The sequence below is a fragment of the Vombatus ursinus genome, unplaced genomic scaffold (genome assembly GCF_900497805.2).
Source record: "Vombatus ursinus unplaced genomic scaffold, bare-nosed wombat genome assembly UNPS02000577.1, whole genome shotgun sequence".
In the NCBI taxonomy this organism is placed as follows: domain Eukaryota; kingdom Metazoa; phylum Chordata; class Mammalia; order Diprotodontia; family Vombatidae; genus Vombatus; species Vombatus ursinus.
Window position 1 is genome coordinate 7,753,551 of NW_020940355.1, and position 26,234 is coordinate 7,779,784.

The 26,234-nt window shown below is 38.3% G+C and overlaps 1 protein-coding gene across 2 annotated transcripts in view; it reads right to left on the minus strand.

Annotated features, from left to right (window-relative positions):
* Positions 1-26,234, minus strand: part of CAP2 (cyclase associated actin cytoskeleton regulatory protein 2) — a 148,851-nt gene that overhangs the window by 31,623 nt on the left and 90,994 nt on the right. For both annotated transcript variants that reach the window (XM_027864254.1, XM_027864180.1), the window contains exons 5-7: positions 9,851-9,994; positions 9,403-9,488; positions 3,804-3,909 (exon numbers count right to left, since the gene is read on the minus strand). In XM_027864254.1, coding sequence (XP_027720055.1) covers positions 3,804-3,909; positions 9,403-9,488; positions 9,851-9,994 — 336 coding nt within the window. The remainder of the gene's footprint in view (positions 1-3,803; positions 3,910-9,402; positions 9,489-9,850; positions 9,995-26,234) is intronic.

Sequence of the window (26,234 nt, forward strand, 5' to 3'; positions counted from 1 at the left end):
TTCAAAAAGACCCACAAACACCCTAATGTCCACGCATAAAATCTCTAGTACTTTGTACTAGATCTGCCATTTCTGGCAGATCCTCCTGAGGAAGAAAGGTGTGAATTGATCAGCAAAACATGTCTTTATGACCATGCCATCAAGCTCTCTGTACATACAGTGAACAGTACTGTTTCTGATCTTTCCATAAAAAATACTCTTACCCAGTGTTGGGGCAGAACTATCACCCTTTCCTGTGTGAACTGAAATTAACTGAACTTGTAAAGGATCAATAATTTGAATGAAATACTCCTATAACTATACAGATTGGCCCAAAGTTTCTTATGCTACACCAAAAAAAAGTTTCTTATGCTAAGTACTTATGTTACATAGTATCTTTGTGCCCAGCTAACAGAAAGTTTGAATCTATACATTAAAATCAAGGAAAGACTAAATATTTTATTTTAATGAATCATTTACCTTTCACTTTTCTCTTTGAAATCCCATTGCACAGAAGAGGCAGAGCCAATGCAAAGTGGTAAGAAGGAGTACAGTGAGTTCCCTTCATAAAAATGTCTCTAAGCAGATATAGAAAATGGGCCAGACCAAATCTTGATGGGGAAATTCAGAAAGTGTCACAGTGAGTCATTTGTCTAGCCTAGCTTGGCATAGGGAAAGAGCCAGGAAAGTCTGTGGACACTGGAGACTGGTGGGGATGGGAACTTGTTGCATGAAATCTTCTAGCACTCCAGCTTAAGGGGAAGTCTTAGACCCCTACCAGGGCACCATCGGACCCATACTGAGGCACTGAGATGGAGACAGGTGCCAACCAGAGTCTTTGTCACTACCCAATTCTGGGTCACAGATCCAGAGCCAACTGAAAAGAGGACCTGCATTTGGGGGGTGGTGTTCCCAAGTAGAGAGACCCTGGACAGACCAGAGCTGCAAAAAAACTCTGAAGTTCAAATACAGTAGTGAAGAGAAACATGAAAAGGTTAATATGAATAAATAATGACAAAGAATTAAACAAGGATAATCTGCTTATATTCAAACATGAGGAGATGATACATGTGTCCTATCTGAACCCTATCATCATCAACAGTCACAGAGGAAGATCAATTACACAAGACCTGGGAGTGGGTCTAGTATGTCTTGATGATCTTAAGAATGAGAAGAGGGAAAGAGTTATACACAGGAGTAGAGGGGAAAGCAAGGTTAGGGAAAATGATCTCACATAATCAGGGTACATATACAAACAAGAAGGAGGTGTGAGTAGGGGGAGAGCTCACACTTGAACCTCACTTTCATCTGAACTGGCCAGAAGAAGGAAAAATACACAAACACACATGTGCTTAGTTGGGTATGGAAATATATTTCACTCAACAAGGAAATAGGAGGGAAAGGGGAGAGGTGGGGAAAATTAAAGGAAGGATAGATTAAGGGAGGGATTAGACCTAAGCAAACAAATTATAAGAATGTATGAAAATGTTAATAGCTCTTTTGGAGTTCGCAAAGAATGGGAATCTGAGGGGTGCCCATAAATTAGGGATTCAATAAACAAGTTATGATATAGAAATGTAATGGGATACAGTTGTGCTAAATGAACTATCAGTGCAGTGACCAACCATGAATCCAGAGGAACAATCACATAACATGTGACCCACTACTAATAGACAGGTAAAGGACTCAGAGTGCAGAATGAGACAAGTATCTTTTTGGACATGGCCAACATAGAAAGTTGTTTTGATTGACTGTATGTGTCTATAATGCGTTTAGTTCTTCCTGTGTTCTCAACTGGGACAGGAGATAGGAGAGTGAGAAAGTGGATTTTGTCTGATTAAAACAAATAAAATATGTATTTTTAAAAATCCATAGCACTGCTATTTAATACTACTCCTTTCACCTAAGAGTTTCAATACAATTCAATTTATCTTTATTTATTTTCAGGTTACTACTAAGGTATGTGAGAGTAATTTCATTTTATAGTCTGAGAAATTCAGGCTCAAAGTTTGCTGATATTATCCTACAATGAGATAGTAATTAGTTGAAGGACTCTTGATTATCAATTCATTAATCTCTAACCAGAACCTGTTATTGGTCACTTTATTGTTGCAAAGACCTAGTTGTTTCTTTTTATAGCAAACAAATTTATAATGATAGGGATATGAAATCAGCCTTAGGCAGACAACTTGCTTATAGGCAATGCTTAAAAAGAGACTGCAATGGTTGCTGTCATATACTCTGATACTTAAATACATAGACACACATACATACAACCCTTCTTATCAAAATTTGAATGAAATACTCCTATAACTATACAGATTGGCCCAAAGTTTCTTATGCTACACCAAAAAAAAGTTTCTTATGCTAAGTATTTATGTTACATAGTATCATAAATTATGAGAACTACTCATAAATTGTGAGAATATAACAGAAGGAAAAGTTTTACATGTTGTGAACTAATTTTTTTCCCCTTCTTTATTTAGGCAGCTAGGTGGCACAGTGGGTAGAATGCCAAGCCTGCTGTTAGGAAGACGAGTTCAGATCTGACCTCAGACACTTACTAGCTGTGTGATCCTAGGCAAGTCACTTCACCTTGTTTACCTCATTTTCCTCATCTGTAAAATGGGAATACTAATTGCATCTACCTTCCAGTGTTGTTGTGAGGATCAAGTGGGATAATTATTGTAAAGTGCTTAGCACAGGGCCTGGTACATTAAAAGTGCTATATAAATGTTGATGATGATGATGATGATGCACAGTAGGGGAAGTGACTTAGGGCAAGTGACCCAAAGTAAAAGCCAGAACAAACTTCGAACACCCAGGCTCCCTTGCATGAGCACACACTCTTCCATGATATTCATCCTTCTGCACAAACACCAGCCTCCAGCAGTCTTAAAGGTTGGGCGGAGGAGAAAGACAGCCACGGAAGAAGAGAGCCCTTCCTTTGATAAGAAATTTCAAATAACCACTTTCCACAGAAACAGATGGCAAACCTTCTAGTTAAAAAAATTTTTTGTATGAAGTCACACCAACACTCCCCAGTAATGAAGTTATAAAAAAAGAAGAAATATGGCAGAGGAAGTTCTATAAAACTTAACAAATTGGCATTCTCACTCTAAATTAAAGTGGCAGTTGGGTGCATGCTGGCATTATATCAGCCTCCTATTGCTATCTCCATTTCTCTGTTGTCTCTCACCATTCCCAGGTACCAGAACTGGTCACTGATGCTCTTCCCACTATGAACTCTTCCAGATGGATCTCTGGCTCCTTTTTTCTTGGTGTTATGTTGATTGGTGAGAGCATCAGGCACCTGACTACACTGTCTTCCCACAGATTCTGTTCCTCTTTCCTTTACTTACTTGCCACCTCTTGCTCTGGGAAGAGTAACCAAATCAATACTTCCATTGCTTCTGGAAATAGCACATCATTCAGTGGCCCTGTGGTTCCATTCACCATTCCCATGACTTCACCTTTCCCTGGTTACCTCTCCCCTATATGTGTTCCCTCTTCCTATCACAAGGTAAGCTCTGTGAAGGCAGGGACTGTCTTTTTTTTTTTTTTTTTGCATTTATATCCCCAGGAATTTGAAACAATGTGTGGCACACAGTATGCACTCAATGAATGTTTTTTTTTTCCATTCATTTATTCATTCGGCAAGGGGGAATCCTTTAGCTAATTAAAAGGAAACATATGAGTGGGAGGTTATGAGCTGTTTTCTAGAGAAGATTCTAACCTTAGAAGTACCTAAAACCGGGGCTAGCTTTCTTGGGCTCACAGGTGAGGAGTCATGGGTGCTACACAGAAAGTAATGGGACACTTACAGTTTTGCTCCAAGAAAGGCCTGTTGTATGGTGTTCCTTGATGTATGCTTGAAGCTCAGTCCAGATGTTCAGGTAGGATTTCACCCAATCCACATGGCGTAAGTCACTTAATCAGTGAGAGAATGACACAATCATGTAAGAGAATGGTGCATTTATGCCTACTAATCCAAAAGACCTGAACCAACTGCTGTTTCTATTTCTTCTCCCTCATTTATCTCCAAGAGGGGGAGAAACAAGTGTGGAAATCATTTGCATATTTCAGATCTGATGTCTGTCTATACCAACCAAGCTGAAGTGATAACTTCAGCTATCACTTTGTCTTGCTTGAGAGGCACCTCCTGAATGATTTTACCTGGCTGTTTACTTCTAAAATGTCACTGGTGTGTGCAATGTCTTATAGCCATTAAAATGTAAACAACCTAAGTCTTGCTCTTTGGACCTTCTAGTTTTAAGAAAATATTTCATCCAAATAAATCCAGTCAGGTAAAAAGAAGAGCAAAAGAAATCTCAAATTAAGTGGGATAAATTAAGCAATTTGGAAATTTCTTCCATTTCTCCAACTACAGGCAAGCTTTTATGTATTCATGGATCTGATATAATACTTAGTTTTACCTTAGGATCTGTTTTTTTTAATTTTAAAAACTTTTCTTAATAAATAGACACAAATGTATATATGTGTGTATGCACATACAGGTACCATACTACTTCTAAAGGCTGCTTCAACAATATAGACTGTATTCTTTTAATGAGAGCTCTTTAAAAGGATAAAATGCAAAGGTATAAATAAATAATTGCAATTTCATGTGGTGATTTAAAAAATTAGTACACAAAACTACTGTATAAAAATATATTTACTGTGTAAATAGGTGTCTAGACAATTGACAGGCAGGGGAGGTATGGGGTGAAACTGCCTTGGAGCCCAGGCAGGGCAGCCTCATACAGGGAAGTTTGTAGATCACATTCAACTAGAGGAAAAAATTGAGTAGTGGGGACCCCTTTGTGACTTCCATGTGACTTCTGCCTCCTTCCAAGGTGAGCTAGAGGACAAAAGTGGCATGATTATAGGTCACAGTCTGGTTTTAGGTAAGCCAAATTTGGGAGAAAAAATGAGGTAAATATTGAACAAATACCATATATGCATGATGAATGTGTGTGAGTGTGCGTGTGCGTGTGTGTGTGTGTGTGTAATTGTATGCACTGAGTATATTTTTGCAACGATAATAAAAGCTGACATTGAGGTAGCACTTTTAAAGTTTGCAAAGCACTTGCTATATGTAATCTCATTTGGGTCCCAAAGCAATTCTCTGGGGTAGATACAAGTACTGTTATTTGTCATCTTGCGGCTGAAGGAGTTGAAGTTTCCTGAGGTGAACCTGCCAGTGATGACACAGAGTGTTAGAAGAAGGATTAGAACCTAGGTCTTCCTGACTTCAAGTCCATGTAAACTTGGGTGGGCAAAACCAATTTTTTTTCACCATGATAAGCTTGTCTCACTTTAACTTGATGGACCAGTCCATCAGCGCTCAGTTCTAACTTATAAAGTGTTGGAAAGGGAGACTTACAGTTACAAAGTTAGTTGCATGTATTTAAAAATGATTTTTATTTTTTGTTTTTCTTGACTTGACAAACACCTATGATCATGAACATTCCCATGTGCAAAGAACGCCTTGAGGATTATACACGAAACTTGTGAATATCATATTCGGCTTGCTTTATTAAAAAGTATATAATAAATTCAACATGTTAATTTCCAAACTAACCACCTTGTCTGTCTCCCCATGAGGTTCTCTTTGGTGCATTGTTTTTAAAATGCTTCTATGACCTACTAGAGCAGGGGTTTAAAGCTAGGGTCCACAAACTTGTTTTTAATCTACATTCTGATAAATGTATTTCAATATAATTGGTCTCCTTTGCAATCATATGTATTTCGTTTTAGGGATTTAAAAGCATCATTCTGAGAAGAGGTCCAGAGACTTATTTACTAGGCTGCCAAAAGGGTCTGTAACTGACAAAAAGTGTTAAGAAACCTTGGGCTGTAAGTATTTATTGAAGGATAAACAGCATCAGCCACAATTGCCAGGGAAAAGATCTGTACCAGGGATAAGATATGGATAAAAGATAGATAGTGATGAAACCAAAAACAACCAGCTTATTCTGGTCCCTCACTGAGGGGGAATACCAGCCAGTCAATACCCTTGTTTGATAACAAGCAGACACAGAGAGCCTGCTGTACACAGCCCCATAATGAAGATGCTAAGAGGACAGTCAGAGGTCATCAGCCAGTCTTTCAATTCTGGTGCTTTTTTTTTAAGGGAAGAACTGCTCAGTGACTACAGTATCCCACAAGATGCAGTTGTGAAAATTTTCTTTTCTTTTCTTTTCTTTTTTTTTTTTTTGGGTAAGGCAATTGGGGTTAAGTGACTTGCCCAAGGTCACACAGCTAGTACATGTCAAGTGTTTGGTCTGAGGCCGGATTTGAACTCAGGTCCTCCTGACTTCAGGGCTGGTGCTCTATCCATTGCGCCACCTAGTTGCCCCGTGAAAATTTTCTGTAGGCCCTGAATGAAACTGCAAGTAGTGGAAGAATGAAGCAAGCTTAAGTCCATCTGCAATACAGAGAAAGAACTGATATTGTTTGAATACAGACTGAAGCATGCTATTTTTCACTTTCATTCTTTTTCTTTTGAGTCTTGTACAAAATGACTGATAAGGAATGATTTACATGATTGCACATATACAACCTATTGTTTACCACCTCAGGGAGGTGAGGGGGGAGTGGCAGAGGGAGGGTGGGAAAGAGGGATAGAATTTGGAACGCAAAACTAAAAAAAATATGAAAATTGTTTTTAACATGTAATTGGGGAAAAATAAAATATATATTAAAAAAAAGTAGGCGATGGCTCAGGGTTGTGGGATATGGGGTATTCCGCATCCCTAGGGTGTTCTGTCCCTGGCAATGATGGGGTGGTTTATGGCCAAGGTTCTGGTTTTACTGGAAGCGATGTGAATGGGTTCTTCTGGCAGCTGTTCTACAAGGGTTATAATAGATTTGCTCTTGATGTTGCCAGAAATACGCTTTCCAGCCAAATTCTGACATTTATGGACCAATCTCAGATTGTTTTTGTGGTATCAGAACACTAACTCTGACAGAAGAGGAAGCCTCAACTCCTCAGCACTGCAGCTGAGATGCCAACTGGTAAGAGGTACTGCTACTCCCCTTTCCCCTATAGGGGAAAGGAGTGATGCTCAGGAAGTGAGGCGGGTAGAGAGGAGGACACACCAATGGGAAATAGAACATTTCTAAGTTGGTGTTCAGGAAAAAAAAGTGTTTTCTTTATGTTCATGTAGGATAAGCTTAGTGGCCCTTTGAATTGATGCTAAACATGGCTTAAGTAACTTAACTCATTCTGTGTGTGTGTATGTGTGGGTGTGTGTGTGTGTATGTGTACCAACAGATTTTTTTTTTACCTCCAGCAATCACTAATATGAAGGTGACCTTTTAGCAATTATTGATTTCATGTTTTAAAAAGGAAAATGACTTACAATCCCACTGCCATCAAGTAATTCACATTATAATGTCTTACGATATCTAAGATATGGGAAACAATTTGGACTCAGTCTAGTCTGGATAAATGAACATACCCCATGCTCTCTGGATGAGTAGTTGTGTTACCAGGAGAGAAAGAGGAGCATGACAGACCTTGGGGAATAATTGTTCTTGTGTCACAAAGAAACATCTCTACTGAGAACAATGAAGATGCCAGGTTCTTTTTGTTGAGTCATCCAAGCATAACTTCCAGAGTTCAGGATGAACTTGACATTAGTACATAGCTACAGACCATGACGTTTAATCAAAATGTGTCTACTCTCTGTGACAGTAATGATGATGTCATTGTTGACAATGAAATTTCCGCCAAAATTTTAAATAAGAAAAAAAAATAAAGATGACCAATATAAAAAGTATACTATAAAATGTACTATACATTCATATATTATTTATAATTCTTATTTGTTTCATTTGCCACTTAAAATAGGAATTTATTTAATTATACAATATGCTTGTTTCCTGTTCTCACTTTTAGAGCTATGCGCTAAGTGGGATCTTAATAATTCAATCCCTCAAATTCATCTCACTTGAAATATATAGATTTGTGACAAAAATGATAGTTGCATCCACCCCAAGAGAAGCTTCATGACCCTATTTGGGGTTTTCTTGACAAAGGTATTGGAGTGATTTGCCTTTTCCTTCTCCAGCTTATTTTACAGATGAGGAACTGAGGTAACCAGGGTTAAGTTGACTTCTCCAGGGTCACACAAGTAGTGGGTGTCTGAGGCTGGATTTGAACTCAGGTCTTTCTGACTACAGGCCTAATGTTCTATCTAGTACAACACTTAGCTGCTGTTGATAGTTGAGAGTAATGATATAGATAAAGTTTACCTAAATTTCAGCCAAGCACTTAACAAACCTTTCTTTCGGATAAGACAAAAAGAGATTTGGACTAGAAGACACTATAGTTAGTTTGATTCTGAATTACTTGGTGTCATCTTGGTGTCAGAGAGGTGGTAAAGTGTCCCAGACCTTTGACTCTGGCCCTACTGCATGTTTTTGTTGATTACTTGGATGAAGGCACAGATAGTGACTTATTAGATTTTCAGATGAGGCCAATGGGAGGGATCCCTAACATGCTAGATGACAGGCAGGATCCAAAAATATCTTGATGGACTAGAGCAATGGGTTGAATCGAAGAAGAGGGCATTTCATGTAGATACATGTAAGGAGTATATAAATGAATAAATACATGGTACTTGTTCAACACAAGTTAAAATCAGTTGTATCAGACACATGACAGAGGAAGACATTGTTAGACGATAGCTCCTGGGGAGAACATGAGACCATTTTTTGGTGGACTTCGAGCTCAATATAAGTTGATGTTAAGTATGACATGGCAGCCTGCAAAATTTCTGAGAACACTTCTAAATCTCAGAACCTGTGATTCTTCATCTTAATTATCTCAAACCAGGATCTCCCTCTTATCTGCCCTTTTCTTCTTTACATGGCTTCATTTTCTGATTTCTCCTTTCCTGAATTTTGCAAATTACTGACATTTACAAATTGATGTTAGTAAAGGAAATAAAAAATAGCATACATGTTGGAAAGAGTAAAGACTGCTAGATTTGCACCATGGGTCTGAGACCAGCTATAAGTCACTCAAAATGCTTCAGGCCTTGGTTTCCTCATCTGTAAAATGTGGATAATAATACTTATATTACCAACCTTCTGGTAACTGATAAAAGCCCTTTGTAAACCTTTAGACACTTGTAGAAATGTGACTTATTTTTAGATTATAGCAAAAATGAGGAAAATATGCAATGTACACAAACCTGGTGAAGTTGTTCATCACAAGAATAATAATAAAGAAGTGATATTTTAAATATCTGGATACTGGTTTTATTTATGATTTTGTTTTATCTCTCTAAATACATAAATTGAATTTCAAAGATTTCTGAAGGAAAGAATGGGCTCTGCTAAACAACAGTAGTATGACTACTTCTAAATGATCAACTCCAAAGTGAGAACAATAAAAATAAGGCAACATACCTGTGCTTGTAGTCCTTTAAGACCCTGTTAGTATAAAATGTAGCAGCATCATTCATCTCCTTGACATAAGGACCTGGTTTGGGGGACTAAGAGAACAGCACCATCACCCCAGCATAGAAGAAAAAAAAATAACAAAGCAAGAAAACAGTTCAGAGAAAAAAAGATAAGCTGTGGAGGTGGAGATAGTTCAAAGTTATTAAGTAAAAAATGAGTGCATTAAGGCTAGGGAAGGTGACTTCATAGGTTGCATAGAACACGTTAAGCAGGATAAGCATGTAGAGTAGGCTGAAAAGAAAGAGGAAAAAGCCTCCACTTAATGCATCAGGTTAAAGATGAAAGAACAGGAAAATGGAGTTTATATCTTTTTTACATGTATAAATATTAGTGGTGTCTTCAACTACAAAAGAGTGCCAAGATGAAGAATCCCCAAATTATGGTGTAGGCTTACCACTGCTATCCACCCTAGTGCAGGGATGCTTTCGCTCACAGCTGAAAGATGATTAAACATTTGACTCCCCCGATTTCTCTCTCTGAAAGTTTGTATTTCTTGAATCTTTTCCGATATTGGTTTAAGAAGTGCGGCCACATCATTCTGCAAACAGCAAAATATGAAATATTGTTATTGAAGACAGAACAGAAACAAAGATGTGCCATCCATGTTGGCCTAATCAGACGCTGCCAAGATTTTCCATTTGTCTGGCAGTGTAAAGTAAACATATGTGAAGTTTCCAGAACAGAATGAGTTAGGTTTTTTTTTTCCCATTACGACTTCCAAACAATCATCTCCCAAACTTTCAAAAATTCACATCTTTTCCCAGGTTAATAGTATTATCTTCTAAGACATTATAAAATACAACACCATCAAAACCCTTCTATGTAGTCAAGGACCATAATGCTATATATAGTGAAATGAAAAAGAGCTTTTATATTCATCTAACGCTTGGTAAACATGATCTTATTTGAGGATCCTGTGAAGTAAGTTGTTCAAAAATTATTATTCTACTTTGCAGATAAGGAAACCAAACGTTGGCCGTAAAGAAATGACTTGTCCCCAAATCACACAGGTTTGGTCAAGACAAAACTGATTAGAACCCAGATTTGTTTTTATATCACATCCAATGTACTTTCCATCACAACCTTCTTCCAGAATAACTGTAACTATCCTGAAAACACCAATGAGTAACTCAAAACTAAAACTGTTTTTCTTCTAGTTGAAATGATCTGGTTTATCTTTCAACAATACAAACTCACTCATACTTGCCAAATTTTAAAGTCCCTGGAGGCTGTGTAAACTTGGCCTGTAATTATTAGACATGGTGACTTCTGCTGAATCAATCACTTGACATGCCGGTCAAGTGGAAACATATTACTGAAACAGCCTCTATGGAAATGCTATATTATTTCACAGTTTCTCTCTTGCATTCTCTCCTCCTCCTCCTTCCAAATTTTAAGGAGTAAATAAAATGGCTCCCTACTACCCAATTGTTTCCACTTTGTGATATGCCACTTAACCTTTGAAGCCTTGATATGAGCAACTGAAGAGATGTGAGCTGCACTCAATTAAAAATTATTTACTGAAAGTAAAATTCTTTGCTTAAAATCTGCTTGCTTTCCAGTCATTCTCATCAAACCCCTGGAGACTATTTTAAAAATTTTCCCCACTATGAGGGTGGAAAGGAAGGAAAGGGGAAGGCAGTTATCTTCCGCTGCTTTGTTATCATTGAGTTGTTTCAGTTATGTTTGATTACTATAGCAGGTGGGACTTTTTCTGAGCCTTCATCCCTACCCCCATCTTAATGCTGGGGTCTTCGCTCTGCCAATTATCTTCAATTTATCCTGTATGTATCTTGTTTGTATGGAGGTGTTTTGCATGTTGCCTCTCCCATTGGACTGTGAGCTCCTTGAGGGCAGGAACTGTCTTAACTTATCTCTTAGCATAGCAACCGGTACATAGTGCTTAATAAATGCTATTTGACTGACATATAGGAGAGACCTATGTAGTGAGTTAAGAACTTTAATAAGTTTGATAGCTTCCATTTTGGTAGGATTTTCAGGTGCTATGTAAGGAAGAGGAATCTGAAGTGATGTTTCTTGGATGGCTATGAAATTTGGCAGCTTCTACAGCCGAAGATGGGGGCAGCTAGGCGGCACAGAGGCAGGTAGGTGACACAATGGATAGAGCTCCAGGACTACAATCAGGAGGACCTAAGTTCAAATCCGGCCTCAGACACTTACTAGATGTACGACCCTGGGCAAGTCACTTCACTCTGTTTGCTCAGTTTCCTCATCTGTAAAATGAGCTGGAGAAGGATATGACAAACCACTCCAGTATCTTTGCCAAGAAAACCCCAAATAGGGTCATGAAAATTCAGACATGACTGGACAACAAGCTACAAGCCAGGTTTGAAAAGCCTTTCTGGACTCAGTGTTTAAAAAGCAAACATTTCCTTCTACTGAAAGCAGGCAAAAGTAACCACAGTGCAAGGATGATCAGGAGTCTCTCATAGTATTATCCCAGAAGGCACCAAATTTTGGTCTGTGGCTGCCACATTAGAGACCCCAGTTGCAACAATGTGCTAAGCCATAACAGTCTTAATGTTTGGACCCTTTGAGAAAAGTCAGGAGAGCTGAACTGTTGCTGATTGCTGGCTTATCGCCCTCAGAGAAAAACAACCAGGGCCTATGTATTTATAATATTAGATAGATTTATTAAGTTGATTCTTGTTTATCTCTGACTTCCCAAGAACAAACCATAAAGTTTGAGAAGACAGAGGATTTTGGAAGATATTTTATATCAATTATCTGATCAAGACATCATAAAGATTGGGAAAGTCTGCTCCTGCCTCAGTTTGGCAATAGCGTGCAAAAAATCAGAACTGTTTTTTTTCCTTTTCCTGAATTAAACATGTAAGGCTGGAAGTAATGAGTGCCACAGCTATAAGCCTGTTCTAATAAACAGAAAAGCTTTTATTCTGTGCCAATAGTTTTCTCCTACAATTTAAAGTACGTTTACATTCTCCAGCTCTTCTTGACCTTTTGCAGTGGGGATTCAGAACAGAGAGAGAATGTTGTTAGCTTTATGGCCTGTTTCCAGGAAGGCTTCACAGAGGGCTAATGGGGGAAGATGCTGATAAAGAGACACTTTTAGCTATTTCAATGTTGAGCACATAGTAGGTACTCAATGAATATTTGTTGAAGTGAACTGACATAGAACTTTTCCCTAAGAAGAGAGGAGGATCAGTCACTTAATAGGTTTCAAGGATTTCTTTATTTAGAGTTTTAGTAACATGTTTCCTTATTTGGTTAATAACCCAAGCACTCATTGGTTAGGCATATCTGGAATGACCCCACTCTGCAGTCATTCTTTAACGTTTCTTCAGGTTTCCTTTACTCACTTTCCTAAGACAAAATCATATTTCATAAAGCTAAAGCTGGTCCTAAAGATGAGAGGGAAGGAATGCTCTAGGGTTCTATAGTCCATAGATTTCAAGGAACTACATATTTACAGATTCCAAGTGGAATCAATCAATCGATAAGTATTAAGTGCCTACCACTGTGTTAGGTGCTGGGGATGCAAAATCAAAAATGTAACCACTGCTGCCTGCAAGGAGCTAACGTTCTATTGGGAAGAAAGCATCCTTAGTACATATAAGTATACTGCTGTTATTGAGTCATCTCAGTCGTGTCTGACTCTTCATGACCCCATTTGGGGTTTTCTTGGCAAAGATCATGGAGTGGTTTGCCATTTCCTTGTCCAGCTCATTTTATAGATGAGGAAACTGAGGCAAACAGGGTTAAGTGACTTGCCCAGGGTCACACAGCTAGTAAGTGTCTGAGGCCAGGTCTGAGCTCAGGAAGATGAGTCTTCCTGACTCCAGGCCCATTACTCTATCTACTGCACCACCTACCTGCCCTTATAAGTACATGCAAAATACGGATAACATTGATACAGGGTAATTTTGCAAGGGAGGGTACTAGCAGCTAGGAAAAATCCAGAAAGGCTTCATGTAGGAGGGGGCACTTGAGCTGAGTGTGTTTTTTGAGCTGAGTTTTGAAGGGAAAAAAAAAACCAGATTCTCGAAGGATGAAAGGTGAGGAGGGAGAGCAGAACGGATATGGAGGATGGGTAGCACACAGGTACCAAGGTGAAAGATGAAATGCTACCTATGGGGAATAGGAAGAAGGTCAGTCTGGCTGGGCCACAGAGTAAACGGGAGTAATGTGTAACAAGGTGGGAAACATAAGTTAGGATCAGGTTGTGAAGGTTGTTTTTTTTTTTTTTTTTGGTGAGGCAATTGGGGTTAAGTGACTTGCTTAGGGTCACACAGCTAGTGTTAAGTGTCTGAGGCCAGATTTGAACTCAGGTCCTCTTGACTCCAGAGCTGGTGCTCTATCTACTGCACCACCTAGCTGCCCCTGTGAAGGGTTTTAAAAGCCAACCAAAGGACTTTCTATTTGATCCTAAAAGTAATAGGGAACCACTGCAGCTTACTGATGAGGGGAAACACACGGTTAGACCTGCATTTTCAGAAAATCATTATAGCAGCTGTGCAGGATGAATTAAACTGGGGAGAGATGGGCCAAAGAGATCAGTTAGGAGGTTATTGCAATGGTCTAGGCGACAAGAGACAAGGGACTGAACTAGTGTGGTGGTTGTGTGAATACGGAGATGTTGGGGAGGTAGAAATGGCAAGATTAGGTAACTGACTGAATCTGTGGGGTGAGGGAGAGGGAGGGATTGAGGCTAACAAGCACGTCATAAATGTGTGTGGCTGGAAGAATGGTGTTGTCTTCATCAGAAGTAGGGAAGTGTGCAAGAGGGATGAGTTTTAAAGGAAAGATAATTTCTATTTTGGACTTCAGGCACTTCAAATGCTTAACGGGCCAGAAATGAGCTATTCACTTCATTCCCTATCCAACAGCAACTGTCAAAAAACAAATGTTTCTGAGAGATGTATTAGCCCCTTAGTACATCACTCCATTTCAAAGAGTATTCCAAGACTTACGGGTCTATGTGACCTTAACTTCTGCTTTAGAGCTGAAAGATTGATAGGTATTTTCAACTTAGTCCCATGAGTAACTGAATTGTTTTATAGAAAGAACTAAAACTAAAGACTGACCTCATCAAGCTACAGCAAAGAGTTTACCTGGGGGTTGGTGGTGGAAATCATGCCATGCTCTTTGTGAGGAGCAGCTCAAAATTCTTCAAATAGGAACAAATTGAGGTATATAAATTTGATGGAATACTATTGATAGAAGTGATATAAGAAATGAGGAAAGATAATTTCAAAGAGAATTAAAAAGACTTGTATGAACTAATGCAGAGTAAAGGAAGAAGATCCAGAAGAACAATTTATGCTATCACATTGATATTACAAAAATTAATATTTTGAAGACTTTTAAAAACTGATGAAGTAAATGAACAGAACTAGGAGAACAATTTACTCAATAACAACCACACTATAAAGACAACTATGAACACTGTAGGAATTCTGATCAATGCAAAGATCATACACGATTTCTGAGTCCAAATGATGAAGCACACTATCTTCTCAAAGAGGTGATGGATTTAGGGCAAAGGATGAAGGATAGCTTTTTTGAACCTATCAATGAGGGAATTTGTTTTGCTTGATTATGCATATTTGCTACAAGGAATTTGTTTTTCTTTTACAATGGAATAGGAGGTGAGGTGATAAAGTAGATTTCTGTTAAGTTAAAAACATTTCAAAAGGAAAGATGTTTTTCCATAAAAAAAGAAAAACATAAAACAGACATGTTAATATGTTTTAACCAAATCCCCACTTACTGTTTAAAAAAAAAAAAAACAAACTTCTGTGACATTCACTATTAGTCCAGTTTTCAAGAATAGTCTAGTCCATATCCTTGCTGAACCCCAAAGGCTTCCTCTGCTTTCCTGTATGCTGTATTTCTCACAACCAGCATTCTACTTCCTATTCCCTCCCTCAAGTACTCTTTATTGAAGGCTTCTCTAAGTACTCTGCTCAATTCAGCCCTATCCCAAGGCTGGAGTTTGAGAGATCGAATTTGTACCATTGAACCATCTGCCGAAGACCATTTTTTCCTCCCTTTCCTCCCACGCCATGACAGCATACCCCATTTATAACATTGTTCCTATGGAACTAAGTGTCCCTGTAATATTTTGCCTAAGGTTGTACTTTTGTTTAACCAATTAATGAGATCAAGAGGAGTATACTTTTATGTCAATGATGAGTGTTGCCACAGATTAAAAATAATGTCTATTAATTCCAGCAGCAGAAATCCTCACTTGGTTGTATAGCAGATAGGAAACAGGTTAATCTGTAATGATATCTAAAAGAAGAATCATCTCTTTATAGTAATTGATATTAAGATAGCTTCAAAGTGGTAGAATATATGCTCTAAATTTATATAAAGAAATAACAGTTCAAAGAGATGAATCCAAGGAGCTTAGTTAAAAAAAAACCTTAAATATGTCTTGGGCACATGCTATGAAAAATGACCTGTCACTGGTGGACACAGGCTCAGTTATTTAAGAATAATTTAACAATCCGGGCATAGACACTACAAATGTGTTGCCATTATGACTTCAATCACAATTTATTTGGTTTTCAACTAAATGCAACTGCTGTGCAAGAAATTCCAAATTAATCTCTTGCCATCTTTTTCCAGCCTTTGAAAAGAATGGGGAGGGGTAGGTGAAGTGGGAGGGAGAAGATAAGGTCACAGGGAGAGGGTAAAAAGAGAGAATGAGAAAAAAATAGTGAATCAAAATAAGATGGAGGGAAACTCACAAATAGTGATTATAACGTTGTGAGTGGGATGTTTATAGCAGTTCTCTTTGTGGTGGCAAAGAACTGGAAATTGCAGGGATCCCCATCAACTGGGGAACGACTGAACAAGTGGTGGTGTGCAGTTGTCATGGAATACTACTGTGGTATAAAAAATGATGAGTTCGCTGATCTTAGAAAGGCATGGAAAGACTTGCAGGAAATGATGAAGAGTGAAATGAGCAGAACCAAGAGAACATTGTATAGAGTATCAGAATATTGTTTTGAGAAAGACTGAGCAACTAAGTCAATTTTGACTATTATAAATACACAAATTAAAAATAAAGGACATATGGAGAAAGATGCTAATGCAACCACAGAAAACTGATAAATAGAAGTATGATTAGTATAATTTTACATACACATACACACCTATTTGTGTCTAATGATAGCCATCTCTAGGATGGGGGGGGAAAGGAAGAAAAAAGGGGAAAAAATTTACATAGTAACTTTGTTGAATATTTGGAGGGAATAGCAAGTTGTACGTGGTAGATTTGCAGTTTCAAGTGCAATTGTTTTTTTTATCGTACTGTCACGGAAATGATTGTTTCGTTTCATGAATTGAAAATAAAATAAATGAAAAAAAAAGAAAATAACCCTGACAATGTTCATGGTTGGTACTAGTTTTTAGCAAACTAGCAATGAGCAATCATATTTCTTTGGTGTTTATAGTTGTTTGCGTGTTGTCTCTCTTGTTAGACAATGAGCTTCTTGAGATCAGGGACTGATTTTTGCCTTTCTTTTTTATCCTCACCACTTAGCACCGTGCTTGGCACCTAATAGGTACTGTTAACTTAATAGATGCTTGCATCAGCTGTCAAGTTTTAAAAGCTGTAGAAGTTTTACTCAAAGATCAAAATCACTTACAGATGCTAATACACACATACAACAGCCTCTTGAAATTTGATTCTTAATCCTGACCACTAGGAAGGTGGAGGAAAATCTATTCTGGAATGACTCAGAGGTAGTTCTATGTATGAACAAGAGCAACAGTACATTTCTGTGTTTGTGTGTTACAGGGTCTCCCAGCAACATCTGAGTCATGAAGATCTGAGAAATGAAAGATAGGTGGAATACTAATTACCCAGCACTCCACTCCTTCCCTCCTATGACTGTGCTCAGTCTAAGACTGACTGGTCAATCATTATTTGTCACTCATTAACTCAAGCCCCCATGTACGGAATAGAAAGAGGTCTGTCCTATTTTTTCCAGGTCTGGAATGTTGCTTTAGCCATTCAAAACTCAAGGTCATAATTAAGCAAACAATTTAATTAAATTAAATAGAAGCATGGTAAAATCAAAAGCACTACACACATGTATCAGAGAATATACTATCCATTCACTTCCCACTTCCAATCCTTTGAGGCATTAAACTCCTTCCAGGTTGGAGTCTGGCTCCTCCCTGTTCAGTCTCCCAATCACAGCATAGGAGTGGGAGGCATGATGTTTAAACTCACAACAAGTTGCATAACAGGTAATGAGGGTGATTCCTGGAGCGTTCAAGGTTCTCTTGTTTTCAGTTTCATTGATGTCTCCAGGATGCACCCTTGGGTGCACTATGCATTACTCTGGATCAGCAGGGCAGCAGTGAAATAGCCTTTCCCTCATTCTGGCTTTAACTGTGTCCCTGGTCTCATAGTAGCTGCTAGAGTATGAAAAAGAGCTCCTCCAAGGCCAATCTCAGCCTGGGGGAAGCTGCAGGAGATACAGTTTTTGCAGCAATACTGATTATCATTTTTCTCTGTTTTTTCTTCAACCTCCTTGCATTTGGCCTGCATCCTCTGCCACAGTCTCTCTTCAAGTCCATTCATCTGATTTAACTCCAGGCTGAGGCACCATCACTAATCAGCTGATACAGCTGCTGCCTGGCTTTTCTCAAGACTCAGTAGCACAGGTGAGACTTGGCATCAGTAAATGCCCTTCTCTAACCATGTTTGCTCAGGCAAACACTTTCTAAATTAGATGCTTGTTTCCATGAACAAATGTATCTATCCTTTAAGTATATTCTTACATCCCAAACATTTGTTTCAGGTACATATTTCTATATTACTGGGAAATAGGCCTAAAACAGAAAAGTTTGTTATGACTGGCAGTAAAACAAATTTTTGTTTGTGGGCAATTGGAGGAAGCAATGTTTTTGCAGCTACTTCCTCAAGGCATCTGCCTGTTAATATACTTATTCCAAGTTCTCCTTATTGGTCAGAAAACTCTTGTGAAATTTCCAAAGCTGCCTAATGAAAATCTTTACAAAAACATTTGCCAAAAATTGCACAGAAGTCAAATCAAATCAACAATTACTGCCTACTATGTGCAGTGCACTGATATTTCAGAAAGTTCTTGAAAAAAATGTCCCCAGAAGGCTTCATTTATCATTTCTTACCCTTTTTAACCCTAAATTATCGTCACCTACCCTTTTCTTGAATCCTGGAGGCTTCTTTTGTGCTTTTAAAATTTAATCTTATACGGTAAAACTTTGTATCATCTAGAATCTAGAAAAAAAAGCACTGAGTGGGAAAAAAAGGTTAGAGGACAGAAATATGGTAAAAAAAAATGTTTTCAGAAAAGTACCCAGATTCCTCAAGGCAAGTTTTGTAATTAACTAGACATTAATTTAATTAAAAAACTAAGATTTTTGACATGACCATTCAATGAAGGTAAAGGATTACAGGACCAAGCAGCAAAAAATTTCTTCATCCATTCATGGATTAGCTTCTCATCTTTAAAGTAGCAGGTAAATATGTGACATCATTGAAAATTATAAGATAATAAATGTTTTATTTAATCAAAGTTTTATTTTATGGAGGCCTACAACATTAGTACATGCAGGAAACCAAACTCTCTTCTTGCATATTCCCTTGGCTTCTATGACACTGTTCTCTTTCGGATTTCCTCCTTCCTGGCTGAATGTTCCTCATTCTCCTTTGCTAGATCTTCCTCCTTGTTATCCACTAGGCGTGGGTATTCCCCAAAAGTCTTTGTCCTGAGACCTATTTTCTTCTCTTTAAATGCTCCCTTCTTGGGTGATCTTATCACGTACCATGGTTTTAATTATTTTAATTATTTAATTATCATCTCAATGTTATGATCCTTAATTCTATATATCCAGTCTTAGTCTATCCCCTGAACCCTACTTCCATACCACCAACCCTTGGTTGGAAATCTGGATGTTCTATAAGCTTTCCAGATTCAACATGTCCTGAATGGAAATCAATATATTTCCTTCTCTCCAAAGCTATCCCTTTCTCCCAACTTCTCCATTTCTGTTGAGGGCTCTATCATTCTTCCCATGTTAATAACCCTGGAGTCATCCTTAACTTTACCTTCTCCCTTACTTCCCATATTCCATTCACTGTCAATTTTGATGTTCCAACCTCCCCAACATCTTTGACACAGGTCGCTCTCGCTTCCACTATCGACCTACCTTCCTAATTGTCCTGCCTGCTTCCCCTTACGATACACACTCCCTACAATCACCAGATGGACAGTTGTAAGACGAAGATGTGACCATATCACATACCAGCTCAAATATCTTCAATGATGACTCCATGAACTCTTGAGATAAAACACAAATCCCTCAAAGTCATCCACAATTTGCCTCCCACTACCCTTTCTAGTCGTAGTTCACAATACCCTCCTTCACCTACTTGCTGTTCCAGTTAAGCTGCCTTGCTATCTATTCCCTGTACCTGATACTCCATCTCCCATCACCATGCCTTCGCACAAATGGTTCCCTCTGTTTGGCTTCACAATTATAGGTAACCAGTTGGCCTAGTGGGTAGAGTTCTGGACCTGGAGTCAGGAAGATCTGAGTTCAAATCCTGCCTCAGATACTTAACAGCCATGTGATCCTATGTAAGTCACTTAACTTCTTTTGGCCTCAGTGCCCTCATCTGTAAAATGGAAATAATAATAATGACTACTTCACAAACTTGTGGTGAGGATTAGATGACATAAGTAAAGAACTCTGTGAGTATTAAAGTGCTACATAATGCTAGATGTATTTATTTTGCAAAGTGATTTTCATTCAGCAACTCTCTGAGGTAGGTAGTGCCAGCAGCCCTATCCCCATTGTACAGATGAGTAAATTAAGTCTCTGAGGTGTTGAGTGATTTGGCCATGATCCTATAGCTAGTAAGTATATAAGATGGAATTAAAATCTCATTCTCTTGACTTCAGATAATTTGTTTACAAAAAATTCTATATTTTAAATTTTATCCAACTGCCAATGGAGATGTTTAATTTTTCGCTTTGTATGGATAGTGCAGCGGATAAAGAGATGCACCTGGAGTCAGGAAGACTCATCTTCCTGAGTTCAAATCCAGCCTCAGACACTTAGTAGCTATGTGACCTTGGAGGAGTCACCTAACCTGGTTTGTCTCAGTTTCCTCATCCGTAGAATGAGCTGGAGAAGGAAATGGCAAGCCACTCTATGATCTCTGCCAAGAAAACCCCAAATGGGGTCATAGAGAGTTGGACCGGACTGAATAACAACAACAGCAACAACAATCCCTAGCACTTCACACAGTATCTGGCATACAGCAGGCACTTATTTAATGTCTGCTACATAAGAATTTAACTGACTGGACCACAGTCTCATTGCTGATGAAGCTAACTTACCAATGGTATAGTGATATAATGTAAGGAGTATTGAACTTAAAATCAGTAAATGTGGGTTGGATCCCCGGCACAAACAGCTGTGTGAGTTTAGGCAAGTCAATTAGCCTCTCTGAACTTCTTCTTTTGTAAAATAAGGATAAAGCTACTTACACTATCTGTCTTATAAGAACCAAATATGATAATGTATGTGAAACTCTTTGTAACTGTAAGTCACTATATGAATTCAGCATTATATAGCAAAGTGCTAGATTTGAGGTTAGGAAGACCTGGGATCATCTGACAGTAGAATTGTGACCATGAACAAGGGGTTTACCTCACCTGAGCCTCAATTTCCTCATTTGTAAAAGGGGGTTAAAGCCTTGTAATATCCCTTTCCCAGGCTTGTTTCAAGGATCTAATGAAGGTTTGCTCTGCAAACCTTAACGTGCCATATAAATGTCAGATGATGACGATAATTTAGGGTTAATAAAAGAGGAAGTGACAGTACAAAGGAAACTAGCCTAGATGCCAATATATTCTATATTCTAAATTCTATTGGAGACATTGTTTAATTTTTTACTTTGTATCCCCAGCACTCCACCCAGTAGACGGCATGTAGTATAGGCACTTAAAGGTTTGTTCAAGGTTCGAGTTCTGCCAGCGACACGTACTGACTGTGTGACTTTGGGCAAGTGGATGACTTTTCAGAACTCTATGCAAATCTCTAAGATGACATAAGTTGCAGAGAAGGTTCTTACCTGCATTGGTAGAGGGTGTTTACTCACCCTGAAGTTACCTATACCAATGAAATCATGAGTCCAACCCCAATCCTTTTTCCTATGGTGCTTAAATGATGCTGATTACACTTTCGGGAAGACAGATGTGATATCTGTGGCAGATCTGAGTCTCAGAAATGAAAAGACAGTTGTTTTCTTTGTTACTTTTCTTTCTCTTTGTGAAATAAATAAATAAAATAAATAAATAAATAGATAAATAAATAAATAAATAAATAAAAAGGTGAGGGGGAAAAACCCAAACCTGTTGGTGGATCTTTCTCCTCTTTTCCTCTCTTTGATTTTCTGCTCTATGTCTGTCTAGTCTTTCCAGTCAACTTATCCTAGTTCCACATCCTGCCTTCTTTCTTTTCCCAGTTGTCAGAGGCTGACAATTAAATTCATTAAAGGCAAAAACTTGAAAAAAAGATATTTGGCTGGGTGAAATTCTGTTTGATCCTTCTCAATCTGTCACAAATCAGAAGTTAATCATTACAGAACATGGAACATTAATAGGGAAAAAAACAGGAAGTAGAAGGAGATGCAAAGCATGATCATTTTTTCATGCATTGTTTCCAAATGGCTACCCAGAGTGCAGCTAGTCATAGGCACAAGCTCATTTTTAATTCCAGACACTCCTGGCCTTGGCTCTTTACACAGGATATTCTGCATGCTGCTGATCAGCATTAGAGAACAAAGTCTACCAACTGAAAAATCAAGTACTAGCTTGACCACTGGTGTCCTGCCAATTTTATTTTCCTCTCCTGGGTACCTTCTCTTACCTACAGATTTTTCTCACTTCCAACCCTGGAGTCATTTTATTTCTCCCAATGTTTTCATATAGGTGATCCTTAAATAACAGACAGTGCCTATTCTGCACCGCCACCCCCCGTCTTCTCTTTCACTGGCCAGCATAACCAGAAACCTTAATTAGTTGTACATTCAAAGGAAAAAAAATTACAGGCTTTGCAAGGTACTGATTCTATAGTGAATTCCTGAGATCTGAATTACATCTACTTATATCTTGTAATGCATGAAACATGAAATGAAATTCTGATATCAAATTCACTTATATCTCATAATAGAGGCACAAAACATGAGATGAAACTCTTCCAAAGGAAAGGTCAAACAGGTCACTCAAAAAGAAATAATCACCTTTCTTTTCTTCTACTGCTAAAAAAGCTCCAATGTGAATAAATACACAAGAATTCCTATGGGTCTTAAACAATTACCTCGAGCAATTTTGCATGAATACCAGTTGGAAACTCTAAGGCAGTAAGTTACTTCAAGCTACTTAATTCAACTTAATCCAACAAACATTTATTAAACTTCTGTGTATAGAGCACTGTGCTAAGGCTTTTGAGAGGAAGGAAGAGGAGAGGAGGAGAAAATATAACATACCATAGTCTTGCAGTTATGGAAACTACAGTTTAATAGAGGATGTGACCCAAATACTCAAGTAGATCTCTGATGTTATCAATATGGATGTTTTCTCCAACTATGCACATATCCACCCATCCATCCACCCGTCCATCCATCCATCCATCCATCCATCCATCCATCCATCCCTTGTGACTCTTGTTGCCAAGATATGGTAATATGACACATACATAAATAATTAGAATAAAAATATCACATAATAAATACATGAGAGGTACCCTTTGTACCTCTTTGCTATGGAAGGTCTGAGAGGGTAAAGATTAATATCAGCTGAAATAAGCAGAGATGTTTCCATGGCAAAAGTAGCATTTAAGTTGGACTATGAAGTATAGTTACTGAAAACATAGCATTGTTGAATTGGGTAAAAAAGTGAGTTATGGAATCCAATTAGTAAGAAAATTGACAATAGGATCCTGAGGGAATATATTCCTATAAATGTTTTTGGAATCCAGGTTTGCCTGGGATTGGGGACAGGTGGCCCCTGAGAGTACACACCCTGGAGACAAGTACTAGGTAATTTGTTCCTGCATATTCAGTTCCTACAGTGAACAATGTAACAGGGAGCAGTTACAGGAACATTATTAATGAGATTTCCTAAGTGACGTTAGAGTAGATTTTCATGATATTACAGTAGGATTTTGCTAAAATAGCCAGCCCCTAGAAATTTAGATTTAGTCCAACCATAGTCTATAGGGGTTGAAAAAGCAAAAAGATTAGGGGGTAAAGCTGAAATACCTTGCCTGAAGGAGCTCTTTAATCATGGGCAGATCTGTAAATAAGTGCCTAAGAAGGAAAGGGGATGGGAAAGAGGGGGAAGGGAACAAGCATTAAATACCTACCATGTTTCAGGCACTGTGCTAGGTGCTTTATAAATATTATCTCATGTGATCCTCACAACAACTCTGTAAACTAGGTAAAGTTATATAAATAATAAATAAACCCACAGAGAGCTTTGAATACCATAAGGTAATATGGAAATTTCATTAGAGTAGGCTGCAAAGATGCAAAAGCTGTGGACCAAGCAGTAATCCACGGAGAGATCTTGGAAAAGAGATCTAATTTTCATGTGTAAGGGTAGGGTGTTATTGAGCCAATCAAATATAAAATTCCCTACTCAAAGTAAGTGACAAGATGCTATACCCATATACCTTAGCCTGGTGAGAACAATTTTTAATTGAATCAATCAATCACAGGCTTTAGTATGGAAGAAAAATTTCTTGATCAATTTAGATGTCCTTGAAAGCTGTTGGATGAACAAGAGTGATGTTACACAGGAACTATGTTCCAATTAACTGAGGAAACTTGGTCACTCTCTGTGGGTCTTCTGTAAAATAGCAAGCCAGTTTCAGAACCCAGGGATCTGAACGTCTAACAGCAGTGTGATGGTAGCAGTCAAGCCCTTGAGAAGAAGTCATATGGGGGAGGATAGCCCCTTGGCTTCAGTCTTCTCCCCGACATTGGCCAGAGCAGGTCCTTAGGAGCTTTGAAGGATACAGAGGATTTAGGCTTTCTTGTTGACACCCTAGTAGCATCTCAGAAACATCTGAAGGTAATGTCTGCATTTGGATGTGAGGACAGAATGTACATGATGAGGAAAGGTGGATTCAAAACCCTATAAAGAGCCCAGCAGAAAACTGCCTTATACCTAAGGGGAACACTTTGAGGACCCCATCAAAAGGACCTTCAGGATTGCCCTTTGCAAACATGCTCTCTAAGTCGACATCCAAAGTCTGACTTAAATTAAAACCATTTCCCTCAAAATGTCTTTTCAGCCTCTCATAGATGACAACTAACTCAGTCTCTCTTGAAAAGAAGTTCTATTTGTCCTTTATCTCTGTACCTCACAGTCTCTCTCTCTCAACTATGACAGTTAACTCTCTAGATGACAGTTATCTCTCTTCAAGATTCTATTCTCTCTCTCTCTCTAAGATAATCACATTATTCAAAGACTGTGAAAGAGGAAATTTAAGTTAGGATTATATATGCATACACATAAACATTTGTATCCTATCTGTCTGTCTGTCTATGTATTTATCTATCTCCCTTTATATAATGTTAGCTCTTTGAGGGCAGGGAGTGTTTCATGCTTGCTTTGTGTCTATATATAGTATACAGTAGAGTGCCCAACATACAACAAGTGCTTAATAAATGCTTGCTAGATTAATTGAGCCTGGCTGAGCTTGATGTCAGGCAGTGGTTGGGGATACCCCTAGCAGGATGTTTCATTTAACTTGAGTTGTGGTGAAGGAAAAAATGATGAAATTTGGGAATAGGGAAAAGGTGTGGGAAAAGTGTGAGTGGCATTTGTCTTTTTTACATTGGTGTGGTTAGCCTTAAAAAAAATTTCCTTCTTAAAAGGAAATGCCCCTGGGAGGAATCTTGACTTAGTCAGAGATCAGTTTTCTTCTTAACTACCAGTTAAACAGAGATTGATTGTCAGTAAGAGCCAGAAAAGCACCCAGGTGAGGTGTCTGGGGAGGTTGAAGGGTGGGTACACCCAGGGGAAGTGGAGACTCTGTGAGGAAGGAAAAGGGGAACTGATAAGGAAGTGGGAGGGCTCCAAATCCAAAAAGTTCCTACTTAAAACCTTTTCTTCCTAGCTCTGCCATTTAAAATCCTTTCAAATCCCACTTTTGGCCTGGGTACCATAGATTTACAGCCCCTACTATCAATGGCTCAGTGGCAATGGTCCTGAAATACTTAAGCACTGACTGTATTAAACTAGAATGGATGAAATCCAGCTGACCACTCTGAGATCTTGGCAAATATTGTAATTGAACATCTGTGGGTTTCAGTCTCTACATTTGTAAAAAACGTAGTATAATATTCCTCCCTACCAATCCTACAGTGATACAGGCATTAATTAACAGGTGTTAAAAGCATTTTAAGATCCTTGATTTAAAAGGTCCATTATTGGAGCTAGCAAAATTCACCTTTATGAAAGGCATCTTGTTTACTCTTCTATTTAACTAACTCAAATTCTCTCCTTATCTGCCCTTGTTGCTGCCCTCCCATTGCAAACCAAAATACAACCAAGTACTGTAAATTTTATTCCAGGATGTTTACTATTAGTGGGGTACAAGAATGCTGCAAGAGAACATTGTATTCTCTTAGATTTGAGTTCCATTAAAATAGTGTTCATATAAGAGCAATGTAGAATGAGTCTCAAAGACAGAACTGGGAAAACCATCCTTTG